General features: G+C 38.6%; 1 protein-coding gene across 10 annotated transcripts in view; it reads left to right on the top strand.

The window, feature by feature from the left end:
- LOC106869848 (uncharacterized) overlaps positions 1 to 16,860 on the top strand; it is a 204,614-nt gene extending 187,754 nt beyond the window's left edge. For all 10 annotated transcript variants that reach the window (XM_014915761.2, XM_052975037.1, XM_014915765.2 and 7 more), the window contains 4 exons: positions 355 to 506; positions 1,071 to 1,268; positions 2,339 to 2,506; positions 9,101 to 16,860. In XM_014915761.2, the coding sequence (XP_014771247.1) occupies positions 355 to 506; positions 1,071 to 1,268; positions 2,339 to 2,506; positions 9,101 to 14,388 (5,806 nt within the window). In that variant the 3' untranslated portion in view covers positions 14,389 to 16,860. The remainder of the gene's footprint in view (positions 1 to 354; positions 507 to 1,070; positions 1,269 to 2,338; positions 2,507 to 9,100) is intronic.
- The last annotated feature ends 411 nt before the right edge of the window (positions 16,861 to 17,271 follow it).

Raw genomic sequence — 17,271 nt, 5'->3', positions numbered from 1 at the left:
ATATATATATATATATATATATATATATATATAAATACAGACGCATACAAGACAGGCTTCTTTCAGTTTCCATCTACCAAATCTACTCACTGCTATAGTAAAAGACACCTGCCCAAGGTGCCATGCCATGGGACTGAACCCTGAACCATGTGGTTGGGAAGCAAACTTCTTACTACACAGCCATGCCTGCACCTATAATTCTCATCCAATTATTCTCGAGTGATACTTGAGGGTTCACTTATGCTCATAGACAACAACAAAAAAACTGACCCATACTCAACAATTAGAAAATTCTGCTTTATTAGTGTTAGCCCCAGGATGGGACACTAAACTTTGAAACTTTTGTCTTTTCAGGAAGAAGTCTCGAGATGCTAGCAGTATGACTACCCTCAATAAACCAAAGAAGTCTCCAGTCAGTGGGTGGAAGTCATTCTTCAGCAAATCTCGGACAAGCAGTGTCAAACAGAAAGTCCGCAAATCTAGTCTGCAAGGTTCATTGTATGACAGTAAGTATTGCCTTGTTGATTTTTAATTAGGGTTGGTGGTACTTCAAACAACCCAGTCATTACAACACACCCTTATTGTTACGTAAGATGCATAAAGGAGTACAGTTCACAAGTATACTCAAACAATTCCAAAATAAAGCCAGTCAACTGATAACTGATTCTGTGACCACAGGTTTCAATCACTGACTTATAGACATGTTGTATTTTCTCACTGTGTCTTTTACCACCACCACCACCACAGCCTCTGTTCCTCTGAGGCTATATACCTTTTCCATCCAACCCCCTCCTGTTTCCTACTCCCACTTTCACTCATGCTGTCTGCCACATAACCTAACCCCCTCTTTGCTCCTTCCTCTATCACTCATGCTGTTTTGCATTCTTCTTCCCTTTGGCCCCTACCAATCTTGAAAGCCCTGCAAAACATCCATTAACACTTTGCTCCTTATTTTCATTAAAATCCTAGCTATTTTCTTTAACTCCCCCCCACACACACACACACACACAATCTCATTATGATGACGTCTGTGATATCAGCAATGAATGGTGTTGTTTTGTTTTTTGCAGCCGATGGTATTAGCAGTGTTTGTCCAAGCAAGGCCATCACTGAGGAAGATGTACACAATTGGAAAAAGAGACGGTTACGTTGTGCCAAAAGTGCTGAGTCATTGTTATCATTATCTAGTCATAAGAACAGTGTTAGCAGTTCAAGCAGTAACCCACGTGGCTTCATTGACCCTGGCATGGTGGTCAACTTGTACACAGGTATCCCATTTTATGCGCACTCTCTTCTTTCACTGACTTTCGCAAATTTGATGTGAATTGATCCAAACTTAGCAGACAGTTCAGCTTAGTTTATTAGTACTCTACAGCATCATCATCATCATATGGTGGCAAGCTGACAGAATCATTAGCATGCCAGGCAAAAATGCTTTGCAGCATTTTGTCTGCTGCTACATTCTGAGTTCAAATTCCGCCAGGGTTGACTTTGCCTTTCATCTTTTCAGAGTCAATAAAATAAATACCAGTTGAGTACTGGGGCCCAATGTAACTAACTAGCCCCCTCCCCTAAAATTTCAGGCCTTGTGCTTATAGTAGAAAGGTTTATTATTAGACAGATGGAAAAAGTGCCTTGTGGTATTTGTTTTGGCTCTTTACATTCTGAGTTCAAATCAAACTGAAATCAACTTTGCCTTTTGTTTCTCTGGGGGTCATTAGAATAAAGTATCCGTCAAGAACTGGAATTGAGGATATTTACTCACCTTCTCCCTTTAAAATTGCTGGCCTTGTGCCTAACTCAGAAATGATTGTTGTTGTTGGTATAGTGGATTAAGGGATTCTGTAGAGAGATGGATTAAATGACCTCTGGTAATTTGCTGCATACCTTCAAACTGTGAGTTCAAATCAGCCTCGGTTAACTTTGCTTTCTTGTATTCCTAGGTTGATAAAATAAGGATCAATTAAATGTGGGAAACGATTTCATTAATAGATTGCTTCTCCTAAATTCATGGTGTTTTTTGCCTGTGTTTAAGAAACCATTGGATTGACAGAATTGGTAGAATATTTGACAAAATGTCTTTCGTTATTATAGTCCTTTGTTCTGGGTTCAAATGCCATCAAAGTCAACTTTACCTTTCATTCTTCTAGGGTCAATAAAATAAGATACCAACCACGTATTGGGGTTGATTGAACCAAATAAACCTCCTTCTAAATTTCTGGCCTTGTGTTTGTTACAATTTTATGTTGTTGTTACTGCTACTATTACTACTACTACTACTACTACATGTGGATCTAAATTAACTGACTTTCTTTTAATTATTGTGCATGTGCTTTAGGTGAAGACCGCAATCGTATTTGGCAACACAAACGTTCACTGTCCTCCGATGCTTCAACTGGACTCCGTCATCACGACTTGCTACCTTTTTATAATTGTTCTCACAAAGAAGCAACAGCTTCTGCCGTTGATTTTAGGACATTACCCCAACATGATGCCAGCAATGAGGGTAAGAAACAACACTGGACATCTTTACTGATTGATTGTATTATTTCCGAAGTCACATGACCATACCACTACCATCACACATTCATACAACCATCGCTATTTCTACTGTAGCTAATATCCACTGCTTATCATATGTCCATACCACCAGCATATCCTACCTCTACTATAGCTACCTTCTACCACCGTCACTTGTTCATACCATCAGCATCACCTGCTTCTACTCTATCTACCATTTGCTACTGTCACATGCCCATACCACCTCTACCAACACCATCACTTACCTTTAGTCTAGCTACCATTCACTGCTATCACATCACATATCCATACCACCATCATCTACAGTTACATATCCATACTACCTACCATTCACATGTCCATACCACTACCATTATCTATGGCAGTCATAGGCAACCTTTGACCTGCAGGACTTTCTGAATGGCACACCCAACTACAAATTACCTTGAGCATTTTCCTTGGTGCAGTCTGCCTAGTGATGAACCATGTCTCATCAGAAAAGGTTGTCTATGGCTGATCCTTGGTCACATGATCATACCACCACCACCTTACATGTAACTCTATAACTCTTTCATCTCAGTATATCTGTTCATATTATACTCTCTCCTGCATTGTAATAACGTTAAACTGTAAACCGTACTGTATGACTGTTACACTGTGACATAATATTGTATAGCCATGTTACACTGTAACATGTGGTATTGTATGACAGTATAGCATATAGTACTCCTGGTATATGTAGTATTATATTTATACATCTCACATCATAAAAAAAAATGATATTGCCATGTCACCTTATATAGTATCATCTGTGATATACTATGTGCATATCGCATGTTTTACACACCATTGTCATATATTTGAAATAAAGCATTGTTCCCTGTTTAAATATCACAGTGAATATGTTATTATTTCAATCACAACTATTGGTGCTAGTTTAGAAGACATCTTTTGACCATATTACAACAGCACTATTCGCTAGTTGCTAGAAAGATCTTTTCAGAGCTCTGAAGGGTATGTTGCTGATGTGTTGCTACCTTATATCTTTCACTTGTTTCAGTCACTGGACCATTACCATGCTGGGGCACCACTTTAAAAGGTTTTGGTTGAATGACTTGACCCCAGTATTTATTCTTTTTTAAAACCTGATACTTAATTCCATCAGTCTCTTTTACTGAACCACTAAGTTAACAGGGATGTAAGCAAACCAAAACCAGTTGTCAAGCAGTGGTGGGGGACAAATACACACACACACACACACACACACACATATGATGGGCTTTTTTCAATTTCCATTTGGTTGGCTTGTGGCTATAGTAGAAGGCACTTGCCTAAGGTGGGACATGCAATGGGACTGAATCCACAACCATGTTGTTGGGAAGCAAACTTCATGCCACACTGTCGCACCTGTGCCTATGGAACCCTCCTGTCATCCCAGTGGGAAGGTCTTGTTGTTTTCTTCTCCTGTCTTATATATCTGGTTTGTGTGTGTCATAACTGTGTGATTTCATAATGAAATTCCTACAGCTTGGGCTTTGAAGCAATTTCTCTATTCCGCTGTCGTTGATTTACCTCTTGTCTCTAATGTTGTGTAATGTTGTCTGTCGTCTTCCTGTGGTGAAACCGCAAAAAGTAAATAAAGCCACTCGTTGATGTCTGGCTGATTCCTCTGTCGTTGCAGATCTTTCATTTGAGTGGCTGCTGATGCTTCAACTTTAACTTGTTCGGTGACTTTTTTTTTTTTTTTTTTACAATTAGTTTCTAAAAAAAAATATTTTTTAAAACTCTCCCTCACATCTAACGATTTATTTCTACTGACCTTTTGCATCTCGGTTGCCACACTTCATTGAAACTTACACAATGTTTTGTTACAGTTTAATACATTACAACTGTTATATTTGTTGTTGTTATTATTATCATTATTATTATTAGCACGTGAGACAAAAATCCTTAGCAGCATTTCTTCTGGTTCTTTCTGTTCTGAGTTCACATCCCATTGAGGTCAGCTTTTTGCCTTTCACCCTTTCAGGGTCGATAAAATAAAGTACCAGTCAAGTACTGGGGTTGACGTTATCAACTTTTCCCCTCCACTCAAAACTGTTGGCCTTGTACCAGAATTAGAAAGAATTCTTATTAACTTTATTTCTCACATCATATTCAATAACCTGTTATTTAGTGGATGGTGGGAGAGGTGCAGCAACTGAAGGAAAAGCCATTGATGCAGCTGTCAACAGACTCTACTGGTTTGTGCACCCCAGTCTTGTTGGGGTTCAGCTCCCTAAAGGGTCCAGTAGTTAGTGGAAGCAACATGTATCCCTTGATTTACTTTATTCCTTAAAATGAATTTGGAAAAGCTGAACTTTTAACAGATCTTAATTATTGAAATAATTGAAGATAATTTGTCGTTTAACCCCAGGTCAGCTCTATTCAATGATGTCCTAATGTAACCATTTTGTCGTTTTGGTTTCTTTTTTTTTTTTCAGACATAGTGTATCTAGGGTTACATCATCCAATGTGTATCTTCTTCTGAGAAGATTTGGGTCTTTCTAGCAGAAAAATAACAGTTTAGAGTTTTATTTGTTGGTTAGTGGAGACAACTTGTTCTTGGGACAGGTTGTATAGGGGTAGATTGTGGCCAGCTAGGTACTTGAAGATAAGAGGTGGATAGTAACTGGTTGAGTATTTGGTGACAACTTTGTCTAGTATAAAGGGGTAAAATGTGGCCAGTTGAGTACTTAAGCTGTAAAAGGAGCCTAAATTTGTCACATTGTTCAATTAGTTATGTCTCTAATCATCTTGTCTCAGTTTGGTTGATTGTTCCTGGCTTATTTACATGGAGCCTGTAGTCTCAGCTTTTAAAATGAATAATGGTTTAGGTAGCCCTGCTCACACTCTTGCGAGTTATGGTTCTATGGAAACCTAACCAACACATAAATCCTTTTCTGTGATTATCCAGTAGCTCTCTGTGGGTTGATTTTCTGAGGTTTGAAGGCTCTGATTAAGGTGAGATAAACAGGGACATTTAAAATCCGAAAGGTTGTCTATGGCTGATCCTTGGTCACATGATCATACCACCACCACCACCTTACATGTAACTCTATAACTCTTTCATCTCAGTATATCTGTTCATATTATACTCTCTCCTGCATATTATACTCTCTCCAATATGTGAACCTGTAAAACCTTCTTCCATAAAGACAGGTTGTTTATGTGGTTCCTTTCAGCTCAATCCCAACAAGTAATTGGTCAACCATGTTTATGGCAACCCGCATTGCCAAGTATGCTAAACATTATTGATGTGCAAGCTGTAGAGATTCTGTCTTGTTTGGGATGTGAATCATGTTGTCCAGTGTTCTTATTCACTTGCCAACTTATTGTAGCTAAGAGCTTGTCCTTCTATACAAGTCAGATATATCTGTGATAATACCTTGTGTACAAAACACGGGGTTGCAGAAAGAAGAGGGCTTAGATTAGAAGTAGAGCTGGTTTATTAGAGACTGACTTATAGATATGTAGAGGGACTGACTGGCCATGGTATTTGAAATGTTATATATAGTGTTTAGGACATGATAGAGGTGGTAGTACAATGTGGAGGGGGACAGGGCAAAGAGGTAGTGTTAGGTAGTTGTTGTTGTTGGCTGTCCATTGTAGGTTGACATTGACTGTTCTTGTTCCTGTAATTGTCTCTGGAAGGCTTGTGTGTGAGATACAAGGCCTGCTCTTGATCTACAGCAAAGATGACATCTACTGCAAGTGAAGTTACTTGACACAATGGAGAAGTGACATCTGCCTCCTCAATGTTTTGGAGGTGGCTAGAATTACGAGCTTCAGCGATCAGTGCCATTCATCATGCCACAGGGCCTTCTCTTCCCAGGTGTCTGGGAAGATGCTGAAGTTCTTCATATATCTCTTCAGCACATTCCTGCATTGCAACCTCTGACCACCACAGTTCCTCCTGCCCTGACATGGTTCAGCATAGAAAACTGCCTTTGGGAGCCTGCTGCCCTCCGTCCTGCAAACATTTTGTAATAAAGACTAGTTAACTAACAGAGGTCCACTATAGACTAGTTAATAAAGGTAATAACTAATTAACTAATTGACTAATGATGGTTAACAAATTAGCTAGTGAACTAATTAAGTCAATAACTAATAATTAACTAGTGAACTAATGGAGGGTAAATAAATGAAACTGTTTCAGCTGAGAATTGAAACCGATTCACAGATTTGGTTTATTGAAAACTTAACATGCTGCACCAACAGCTTCATGTCAAATATTATTGATGCTGTTGATGATGATGAGGATGATTATGCTGTTGTTGATGATGATGAGGATGATTGTGCTGTTGATGAGGATGATAGTGATGATAATGCACACTCTACTAACAAGTAGCATGATGTCTGTCTCACCATTCTGCATGTGTTACACCTTGATTGGTGTCACACCTTGATTGGTGTCACACCTCCATTGGTGTCGCACCTCCATTGGTGTCGCACCTCCACTGGTGTCACAAGAACTTGGAGGAGGACGGGGAGGAGGAAGAAGGTGATGAATGGGAGGCAGAGTTGTTTTGTTATTTTGTGTTTTTGGAGGTGGGTATTATTGTTTGCTCTGATTTTAGGCAACGGGCTTGTTATCACATTTGGAAAATTCACACACACACCTCTCTGTCTCTCCCCCTGTCCCACTTTAGGGCCACTACACATCTTGTTGCTTTGAGTTACTTCATGTAAAGTGTGCTGAACTAATATACACAATAATACAGAAATATACACCATATGACATATGCAACAATATACACAGTGATGTATACAATAGTACAATTACACATGCAATAATACAATATACACAATATAATGGTATATAAAATAATACACATAATATATACAATGTTACAACGATACACACTAATACAATAACATCCACAATGATATACAAAATAATACACAAAATATTATAGACAATAATACACACAATTTACACAGTAATATATATCAATAATATGCTCAATGATATACAATAATATACACAGTACACACAATTATATATACATGTCTGCAATCGTGTATACATGTATAAAACGATTTACAAAAATGGGACATCTTAGCAAACCATTCAGGCTTATGAGAGGTGGCTGTTGTGATGTAAACACAAAGCCACACACACACACACACAGATAAAGCTACCACCACCACCGCCACTATGACCACAACATCCACCACTACAACACTCCTGCCACCCCAACCATGACTATTACCCTATGTTTGAAGCATGTAGCCCCGCTGTTCAGTTGCACAACTAGCATCAGTGTTTGGTATTGAAGGGTTTACTGTGATCATCAATACTGTTACACTTACACCTCACCACTTACACTGTCACTATCTCAACACTCACCTTACACTCTACACAATTACATCAACCTTTTCTCACTGTTTTATACTAACATTATTTTACAGTTACTCCAGTCCTCTGAAACCCTTTCACTACAGTTACCCCAGTTCTGCTAAATCCTCATGTCACAGCTACCCAAATCCTATTAAATCCTTCTGCCACAGTTACCCCTACCCTTTCCCTACAGTTACCCACTTCTGTTAAACCCTTTCCCTACAGTTACACCAATCCTGTTAAACCCTTCCCTACAGTTACCCCAATCCTGTTAAACTCTTTCCCAGCAGTTACCACAATTTTGTTTAACCCTTCCACCACAGTTACCCCATTTCTGTTTAGCCATTCCACCAGTTACCCCATTTCTCTTAAACCCTTCCTTCACAGCTACCCCAATCCTATAAACCCTTTTCACCACAGTTACCCCAACCCACTTAAACCCTTCCCCCACGTTTACCCCAACCTGTTAAATCCTTCCATCACAGTTACCTAACCCTGCACTTAACCCAATCCTGTTAAACCCTTCCCCTAATGTTACCCTAACTGTTTAACCCTTCAACTATAGTTACTCCAATATGTTGAACCCTCCACTTCCCAGACTGCCCCCATCTGCAGAAAGAAGGGGAAGAAAGGAGAAGGAAAAGCAGGAGATGTAAATAGAAACTTAAAACTGAATTCTTCAGTTATCCTGTTAAGTAGAAGACCCCGTAATTTTCATCCAGTCTTTTCACTTGAACAAATCCTGTATGATAACAGCTACACTGATGTGTGTTCTTCCTCACACTTTACCACTGCTAGAGCATGCTTGGGTGGGTTCACTGCTGTAAACCTTTAGTTTAAGACATGTTTGATAACTTAATTTAAATTAAAAAATATTTTCATATATTTGTAATATAAATAATATATATTTTCAAAGGATAACGGGTTGATGTATATTGTGCTTTATGCTAACCTCTGCATTACAGACAGACAGACATCTGTTGACTTCTACATTAGAACAAAACAAAGAGAGGTCATAGCTCAGTGTTAATCATTGCTTTGGAACACTCATGTTTAATGTCTCTGCCTTTAATAGCATTAATGAGAGGAGGGGAGATACTGGGACATATTATCAAATCTATATATGTTTATTGTTATTGCAAATATTACTAGACTTGTCCACAACACTGTTTCTAATCTTCTTGTTCCATCTTTCAGATTCTGGCTCTTCATCCAGCAGTGATTCTGATGCTGAGAAGGATCCAATACAGATACGAAATATTCATGGGGACGTACATCAGTCATTCATTCGTGGAGATTCAACACGACGGGCTGTCACTTACCGCAAGACGTCATCAGCTCCATCAACTCCTCAACAACAAACCAGACAGATTATATCAGAGAAAAGCAAAACTCAGGAAGAACTTGGAAATGAAAGTGACTCTGATAATAGCATGGATGACTTTTATGAAGACAATCAAGATCTTTATCAAATGAAACTTGTAAAATCAGCTGAATTTTCTCAGCCCCTTGATTTGGACAATTTTCAGCTGATGTCTAAATCTGATGGCTTTCTTGTTGCATCTTCTGCAGCAGACAATGATACTCGCAGGAATCTCACTGATCAAGGTATGAACAAAAATCTAATAGCACCTTCTTTTATTCAATGGAAAGATGGTCCGGCTGAGACGTTACCGAATAGTGGCCATGGTTTAAATACTGGCCAACGACAAGCTTATTACTCTCGGTTCCATGATTATGCAGAAATTGATGAAAGTCAGATCTCAGCACCAGAAAGTGTGGTAGAAAGAACAACAAAAGAGTATTCCTTGAAGAAAAAAGAAAAGGAACTTGAGCTTAAAGCTGGCACCATGTCTAAGAAAGATGGTCATGTTGATGAAGTGCCTACTTCTAAGGATTCAGCTCCAGAGAGCACCACTCAACTACGATCGGATTTACTTTCGGCAATAGCTAAACTTGAAGACAGCATCTCACCAATAAGTTACATGCAGAAAGATATGTGTAAATGCCTGAGTGTACCATCAGATATTGGTAAATCTTTAGAAAATGTCAATTTTGGTAGCCAATCGGATTTGATGTCTGGGGTTAGCATCAGTGAACTCTCTCAATCTGTGGACAGTATCTCAGTTAATGATAGCACGGACTTCAATTTGAGTTGTACTTTTGCTGCAAATCCTTCTCTTTGTACAGATTCCGCTACTGCGATAGACCTCTGCAAACAAATCAACAAAGCTTTCACTAATTCTATGAAACCCACACGAGAATCTCCAGAAAAAGGCACCCGAAAATCCACCTCGGACATTCCTAATTTAGTAGAAGGAGAGAAAGAGCCATCGAAAATGGTAAGATTCAAGCAAGGCAGTAATTCTTTAGATGAACGTAAAAGTTGCCCTGAAACTAAGAATGAAGGTGACCAAACCAGCTCAAATAAGAGCGCAGAACAAGTGGGTCATGTTGGTCAGCTGAGTTCATCTGTCAGTGATAACTGTGTAAGGAGGGAAAAGAAATCTAATGTGGAACCCACCAAACGTTACTCACACCATATTTTGGAACATCCGAAACCAGAAAGTGTCAACCCCTTGTTTATTGTTGAAAGTCCCCCTAGTTTAGAGAGCCTGAACAGCTTCACCCAAATGTTAAAGTTCTATGACCCTGAAGAAGTGAAACATATGATGGCAGAATCTTCTGACTACTGGTCACGGCATTCACAGACAACTTCTGAAGATAATCAGACAGCTTCTAGTCCAACTTCAAATATACTGCCACTTGCTCACATTGAAGAAAGTAATCAATTATCGCCTCTTGAAAACAACACAATGATGGGGGAGTCGAAAGAACACACACCACTCAGTAGTCCAAGTACAATCTGCAAAAGTCCAGTTGAAGGACGCGCTAAAGATCTAGATTTATCTGACGACAATGATAAAGATGACAGCTTGAAGGAAAGTAACTCTTCGTTGCAGAGAACTTTTGATGGAAATTCCTTTGAAGATTTTTCTAATGAAACTTTGAAGCAGCTTGAAGATACCATGGAAAGTGATATCATGGTCCGATCTTTACCTCCAGAATCATCCCTCACCGATTCTTTACTCAAACCTAAGACATCCCAGTCCATTCCTGGATCATTCAAAGATAAAACACAAAGTGAAATCAATCTTAGTCGTTCTTCACGGAAACTTTCATCAGACATTAGCAAAGATCAACTAGATTCTGCATCTGATTCAGCTTACACATCTGAGACACCATCAGTGAAGAGATGGGAAAGTATGGAAGTCAATCCCTCTCTGGATTCTGTTCTAGTCCTGTCTCCAAGGCCTGTCATCACAGTACCACGTCCTGACTCAGAGTCATCTGTTCCTAACTTTGACTCTAATCAAAGTAGCTGTGATCAATTGTCTGTTAAGGACTCCAGTGAGACTCTTATTTCATCACCACACTCTCCTCTAAGTATGAAGAATATATATGGCAATAATCGTCCTCCACAATCTTCTGTTGCTGATTTAGACAGTATCCTGAATATGTCAAAAGAAGAGCTGGAAGATGCTGAAAAGATTATATTAGCAGGAGATGATATTGGTGCCAGTCGCCAGATTCCTTTAGCTAGTCCTGAAGTGTCAGGAATAAGTGACCAATCTGAACAAGATCAATCAAGTGAAGAGAAAAGCTTAAATTCTCAAACTGATTCACATCAACATAGTAATAGCAAAGAGACTTCAAAAGGATTTGGTGCCTTGAAAAAATCATCAACAATTCCAGTGCTGGGACAGCCACAGAAAGAAGCTATGACAGATCACAAAATGTGTGAGAGCAACAAGCCATTAAGTCAACCAACATCTCCTATTAAAAGTCCTAGCCACAAAGAAGGAATAGAAAAACTTCGGCGTTCATTCATTGCTGATCGGAAGGAGTTTGTCAGTCAAAATTCCAAATCCCCTCCAAATGAAAATGAGGAATCTGAAATTAATTTAGGTTCTAAAGATACAAATGTTTCCAGAAAAGACCCTGTGTGTAAAGGGTTAGACAAAGCAGGGGACAAAATAACTGTCCATAAAGAAACAGTGAAACCAGAGGAGAATAAGAAAATTCCTGAAGCAAATAAATCAAAAGATAAGACTGTCAGCAAAGATACAGCAAAATCAGGAGACAACAAGACTATTGGTAAAGATATGGCAAAATCGGGAGACAATAAGACTGTTGCTAAAGATACGTCGAAATCTGGAGACAGCAAGAATGTTGGTAAAGATACATCGAAATCAGGAGAGACTAAAATTACTGGTAAAGATACGGCCAAGTCAGGAGATAGTAAAACCGTTGGTAAAGACACGGCCAAAGCAAAGGACAAGAAAATGTCTGAAATATCTAAATCTGGAGATAGTAAAATTGTTGGTAAAGATACGACCAAGTCAGGAGATACAAAAGCTGTCAGCAAAGAGACAACGAAGACAGGAGACAGTAAAACTGTTGGTAAAGAGGCGACCAAGTTAAGTAAAAGAGAAACTAACCAGAAACCATCAAGTGATCCTAAGAAAACTGTGTCTGGTGGTCAGAAAGAGGAGAAAAGCCATTCCATTGGAAGTGAGTTACAATCTTCTAGTAATCGGCTCTGTCAGATTTCACCCCCTGAAGAAGAGGTCCTTATTCAGATCCGTCCCACACTGAAAAGATCCTCTTCACCAAGGAGAAGGCTGATTGAGAAGATGAAAAAAGACACTGAAATTCACGAGAAGAGACCAAGTGTAAGCGAAGAAATAATTTCAGCTTCAAACTTGGCAGCAGCTGCTTGTGGAAAAAGTTGCCGGCCACAACAAAACACAACACCACAACAGATTCCACAATCGACTACAGGTTCGAACCTTACATGTGATGATGATGAAGACGATGGGACAGACTTTTCCAAGGCTCGCTCTCTCGACAGTTTGCTGTCCAATTTAAAAACTAAACCAAAATCAGAAAGCAAGAGCCAGAGAAATGATGCATTTCGGTGTAATATGACCTCCAGCAGCTCCGATGTTCTTCGAGGTCAGAGCAAGAGTTCAATGGGGACGGCAACATCATCTGACCTTGAAGTGATTCATGACCCTGAGATGACCGACAGTGTATTTCTAGAAAACTGCGCTGTCGATGTGCGAGAACGTAAAGAGTCAAGAGCAGGTAAAAAATGTGCAACAAATATTGCCAAAAACGTCGTTGATGGCAGCAGTAACAGGTCATCATTGGATGAATCTGTTCTGCAGGTTGCTGCTGAAAGACATACTGCATTTGAGGCTGCTAAAGATGGCTGCAGCATACAACAATACAACACTGCATCTCTGAAATACCCCAAAGCCAAGAAACTACAGAATTTAAAAGAATTCTTTGAACATGAAGAGTTGAAGAACAGACCAAACTATAATCGATCTGCTAGTAGCCCTTCAAACCCAAACTCACCCACTTGTCCACGGTACCAAAGACAATACAGAGAAAGTGGTAAAAAAAGGGAGTCCAGCCGGAAAGACTCAATGTCCCCTTCACGGTCTCGTGAACGGGAAGCCACAAAGTCCACCGCTAAATCCAAAACAGATACCAACAGCCAGGGACGCAGCCCAACTCCTAGTGCCCATAGCCCAACCCCTAGTGCTCATAGTCCTACCCCTAGCAGTCGAAGCACAACCCCAAGTGGCCGAAGCCCGACTCCGAGCGGTCGAAGCCCAACACCCAGTGGCCGCAAGCCAGCTGCTTTAGAGAAATGGCAGCGTGCTGAATCGCACGAACGTGATGGCAAGCAGACGTGGGAGATGGGCGTCGACTATGTGCTTTGTAAATCACCAAAATCTAAATCAGAGTCTTCAGCAGGTCACTCCACTCCAAAAGGCACTGCTTATCGCATGCGTACTGGGAGTGAATCTTCAGCAAGTGATGTAGACGTAAAGAGTCCTCCCCCACAACGTGCTAAAGACAGGCAACGCAAAGCTGTACGCAATGTGGAACAAAGCAAGAGTGATACAAGTGATTCTGAATCGAAACATTCTTTCTCTGAAATGGAATGTATCGGGGAGGAACAAGTTCCTCGCCGAAAGCGCAAAGATAGCATTAAGGAACTGCGAAACTACTTTGAGGGCAAGCAGGCTGCAGGAACTGAACCAATCAACATTGGTGGTGGTAATAATAATAATATTAACTCTTCAGTTTTTACATCAAGTTGCTCTGAACTGAGCAGCCATAGTGTAAGTGCTGAGAAAATAGACCCAATGGCTTATATGAGTAAATCATTAACTTGTGAATCAACAACAGTTGTCCCACGGAGGGCAGCAAGATCTAGGGTCAAGAGTCTGTCTCCTGTGTGTGGACAAAGTGATTTAAAATCAGACGATGAATTATCACATAAAGGAAGTAGTCGTTTTAGTCTAGACTTTAGTGGTTATACCACTCGACCACACGTCGAGGGCATTGTTCGACCACAGCCAGTAAGGCTTGGTCCTAAACCATTCTATGGGGCCAAAACCTGACTGCTCTTAGCTTGCTAACTGTGATATCTCACTGCATTTCCATGTTGCATTTGCTATTTGCCGACATCAACATAAATAGGAGACCATGCAAAGAACTGAGCTGAGAGAAATTGCAAAATGTCATTCTTTTGCAGTTGAGTTAACATATACACACATACATCATATATACATGTGTGTGTGTGTGTGTATATATATATGTGTGTGTGCATATGTATGTGTGTGCAAATATTTGTATATATACACAGACTCACATACATATGCATATATATGTAATATATATGATTGATTTTTACAAGACTCTAACCCCTTTATTTCAGGTGTTAAGTAAATCTAACAACACTGATGTTTATTTCTTAAATTGTTGTTTATTGAAGAAATCAGTTTTATTATTGAACTCTTGAGGATTCCAAATTGGAATCTATCCATTTTTACCATTGTTAAGTCAACCAAATTGTATGTTGTTGTTAACTTGATGCGAAGCACTGGTCAGACCATTGCAAGAGTTGATAAACTGGTAACAGCCAACCTGAACTGATGATCATTCTCAACCTTTCAGCAAATCTTAATCTCTCTCATATGACCATTTCTGTTAAGACTTTTTTCCCTTCCACATTCTTCAATAGCATTCCCAGCCATCAAGTATTGGCTGCACACTGCTCATAACCCAGTACAGAGTCGCTATTACAGCTAAAACTGACTGTCTCTAACTTAACTTATAGCACATCTCCAGGAATAGAAGCACTTTCTTTTAATTTATTATCATGATTATTATTATTATTTTTTTTATTATTATTATTAACTTCATCTTTCTCTCTCTGTAAAAAGAGGTTCGCAATTTAAAGTGGTTATCTAAATAGTTCTTGATAGTTTACCATATATGGGTAAACAAGAGAGACCAGTTGAACTATGGTGTCACCTTGGTGAGATTTTGGCACGTTTTAGCGAAGATTCTTCCAGAATTATATTGAGCAAATGATATAAAAGTCCCACCCCGTCCCTGAGACCATGCAATACCCTGACTGCCCATTTATGTTGCATCATTCATAACAGTGAAATGTCTTCCAGAAATGTCATGTGTTGCCATTTGTCCTTTACTGACCACTGGTCAGTTTACACACACTTTGTCCAGTTGTTATTGTTTAAACAACCATTGGTCAATTTGCAAACACTATTCTACCCTTTTCCTGTTATAATGTTGTTTAATGCCCATTGGCCACTATTGGTCAGTGGGCGTTGTTGTGTCCTAATCACCATTGGTCAGTCATGTGGAGAAAACCATTTGCAGCAATAAACTATTTATTTCTCGCTAAATCATCTCTCTACCTCCATCCTCAATACTTCACACTTGTTGAAATACTTCGGTTCCACATCTCAAATTTAATTTTTTTAAAATTTGTTTTTAAACATGCTTAAATAGATGTACATGTGTATGAGTACATGTGTGTATATGTGTGTGTGTGAGACCAGTCTAAATTCAAGAACTTCAGTCACTAAAACAATTTTTTTTTAAAAATCAAAAACGATTTTAGAATCTGACTTGACAGAAAGTGTTTAATATTTAATCCAGTGACGATATTCTGAATTACTATTGCACCTACGAGAAAGATTCTTTTTAAATTGAATCATGAAATGAGTAAAACATCCATCTAAATTTAATTAACCTTTCATTTCAGTCTAATTAATATTTCATCCAGGCTTGGAGATTTAATCTCTTAATGAATTGTTTGTTTATTGTTCAAGGTGGACATTAATGTATTCCATCTTGTAAAAGATACTAAGACCAAATAGTTCCCTACAATTGGCTGCTGTCTTGCTACATGTTACCATGTAGTAGGGACATACCAGATGCAACATGGGGAGGTTATTGTTATCAATATATTCACTCGACATTCATCATGAAATAATCTCATTGTTGGTCATTGCTTATCTTCTACTCCACATGATTGATAAAACTGTTTCACATACGACACAGCATCTTACATCTCTTGACCAATGGCTAGCTGGCATTGTAGTAACTTTGGTCATCATTCAGGAATTTACCATTTTACACAGTGCTATAACTTTTAATGAATCAAATAAAATATAACTGAAAGAGAAGACCCAAACCACAAAAACTTAGCCTAACCTATTTCTAGAGAAGGTTAATATTTTTAAAAAATGTGATGATAAGAAACTTGATGAATGTCTTGTAGGGTTCTTATACAAGAAACAACTAACAGACGCAGATTTCTTTCAGTTCAATAATTCCTGTGTGTTTTGCCATTTTACTCTGCCTCGTCGTCCTCCTCCTCCCTACCACAACAGAACATCTACACTTTCATCTATTACCACACCCTATATATATATATATATATATATATATATATATATATGAAGGTGTGTGAGTACATGTATGTGTGTATATATATATATATAAATATATAAAATGATTTTCATTCTGTCTGCAATAAATTCATTATGTACAAATTAAAAGTCTTGTCTTTCTCATTTAATATCATCATCTATCAATATATATATATATATATATTTCTTTATTTATATATATATATATTTATTTATATATATATATATATATATTTATATTTATATATTTATATATATATGTATATATATATATATATATATGTATATATATATGTATGTGTGTGTGTTTGTGTGTCTGTGTTTGTCCCCCTAGCATTGCTTGACAACCGATGCTGGTGTGTTTATGTCCCCGTAACTTAGCGGTTCGGCAAAAGATACCGATAGAATAAGTACTAGGCTTACAAACAATAAGTCCCGGGGTCGATTTGCTCGACTAAAGGCGGTGCTCCAGCATGGCCGCAGTCAAATGACTGAAACAAATAAAAGAATAAAAGAATATATTTATTTATATATTTATAT

The sequence above is a fragment of the Octopus bimaculoides genome, chromosome 20 (genome assembly GCF_001194135.2).
Source record: "Octopus bimaculoides isolate UCB-OBI-ISO-001 chromosome 20, ASM119413v2, whole genome shotgun sequence".
In the NCBI taxonomy this organism is placed as follows: Eukaryota; Metazoa; Mollusca; class Cephalopoda; order Octopoda; family Octopodidae; genus Octopus; species Octopus bimaculoides.
This window is presented reverse-complemented; position numbering and strand designations above follow the sequence as displayed.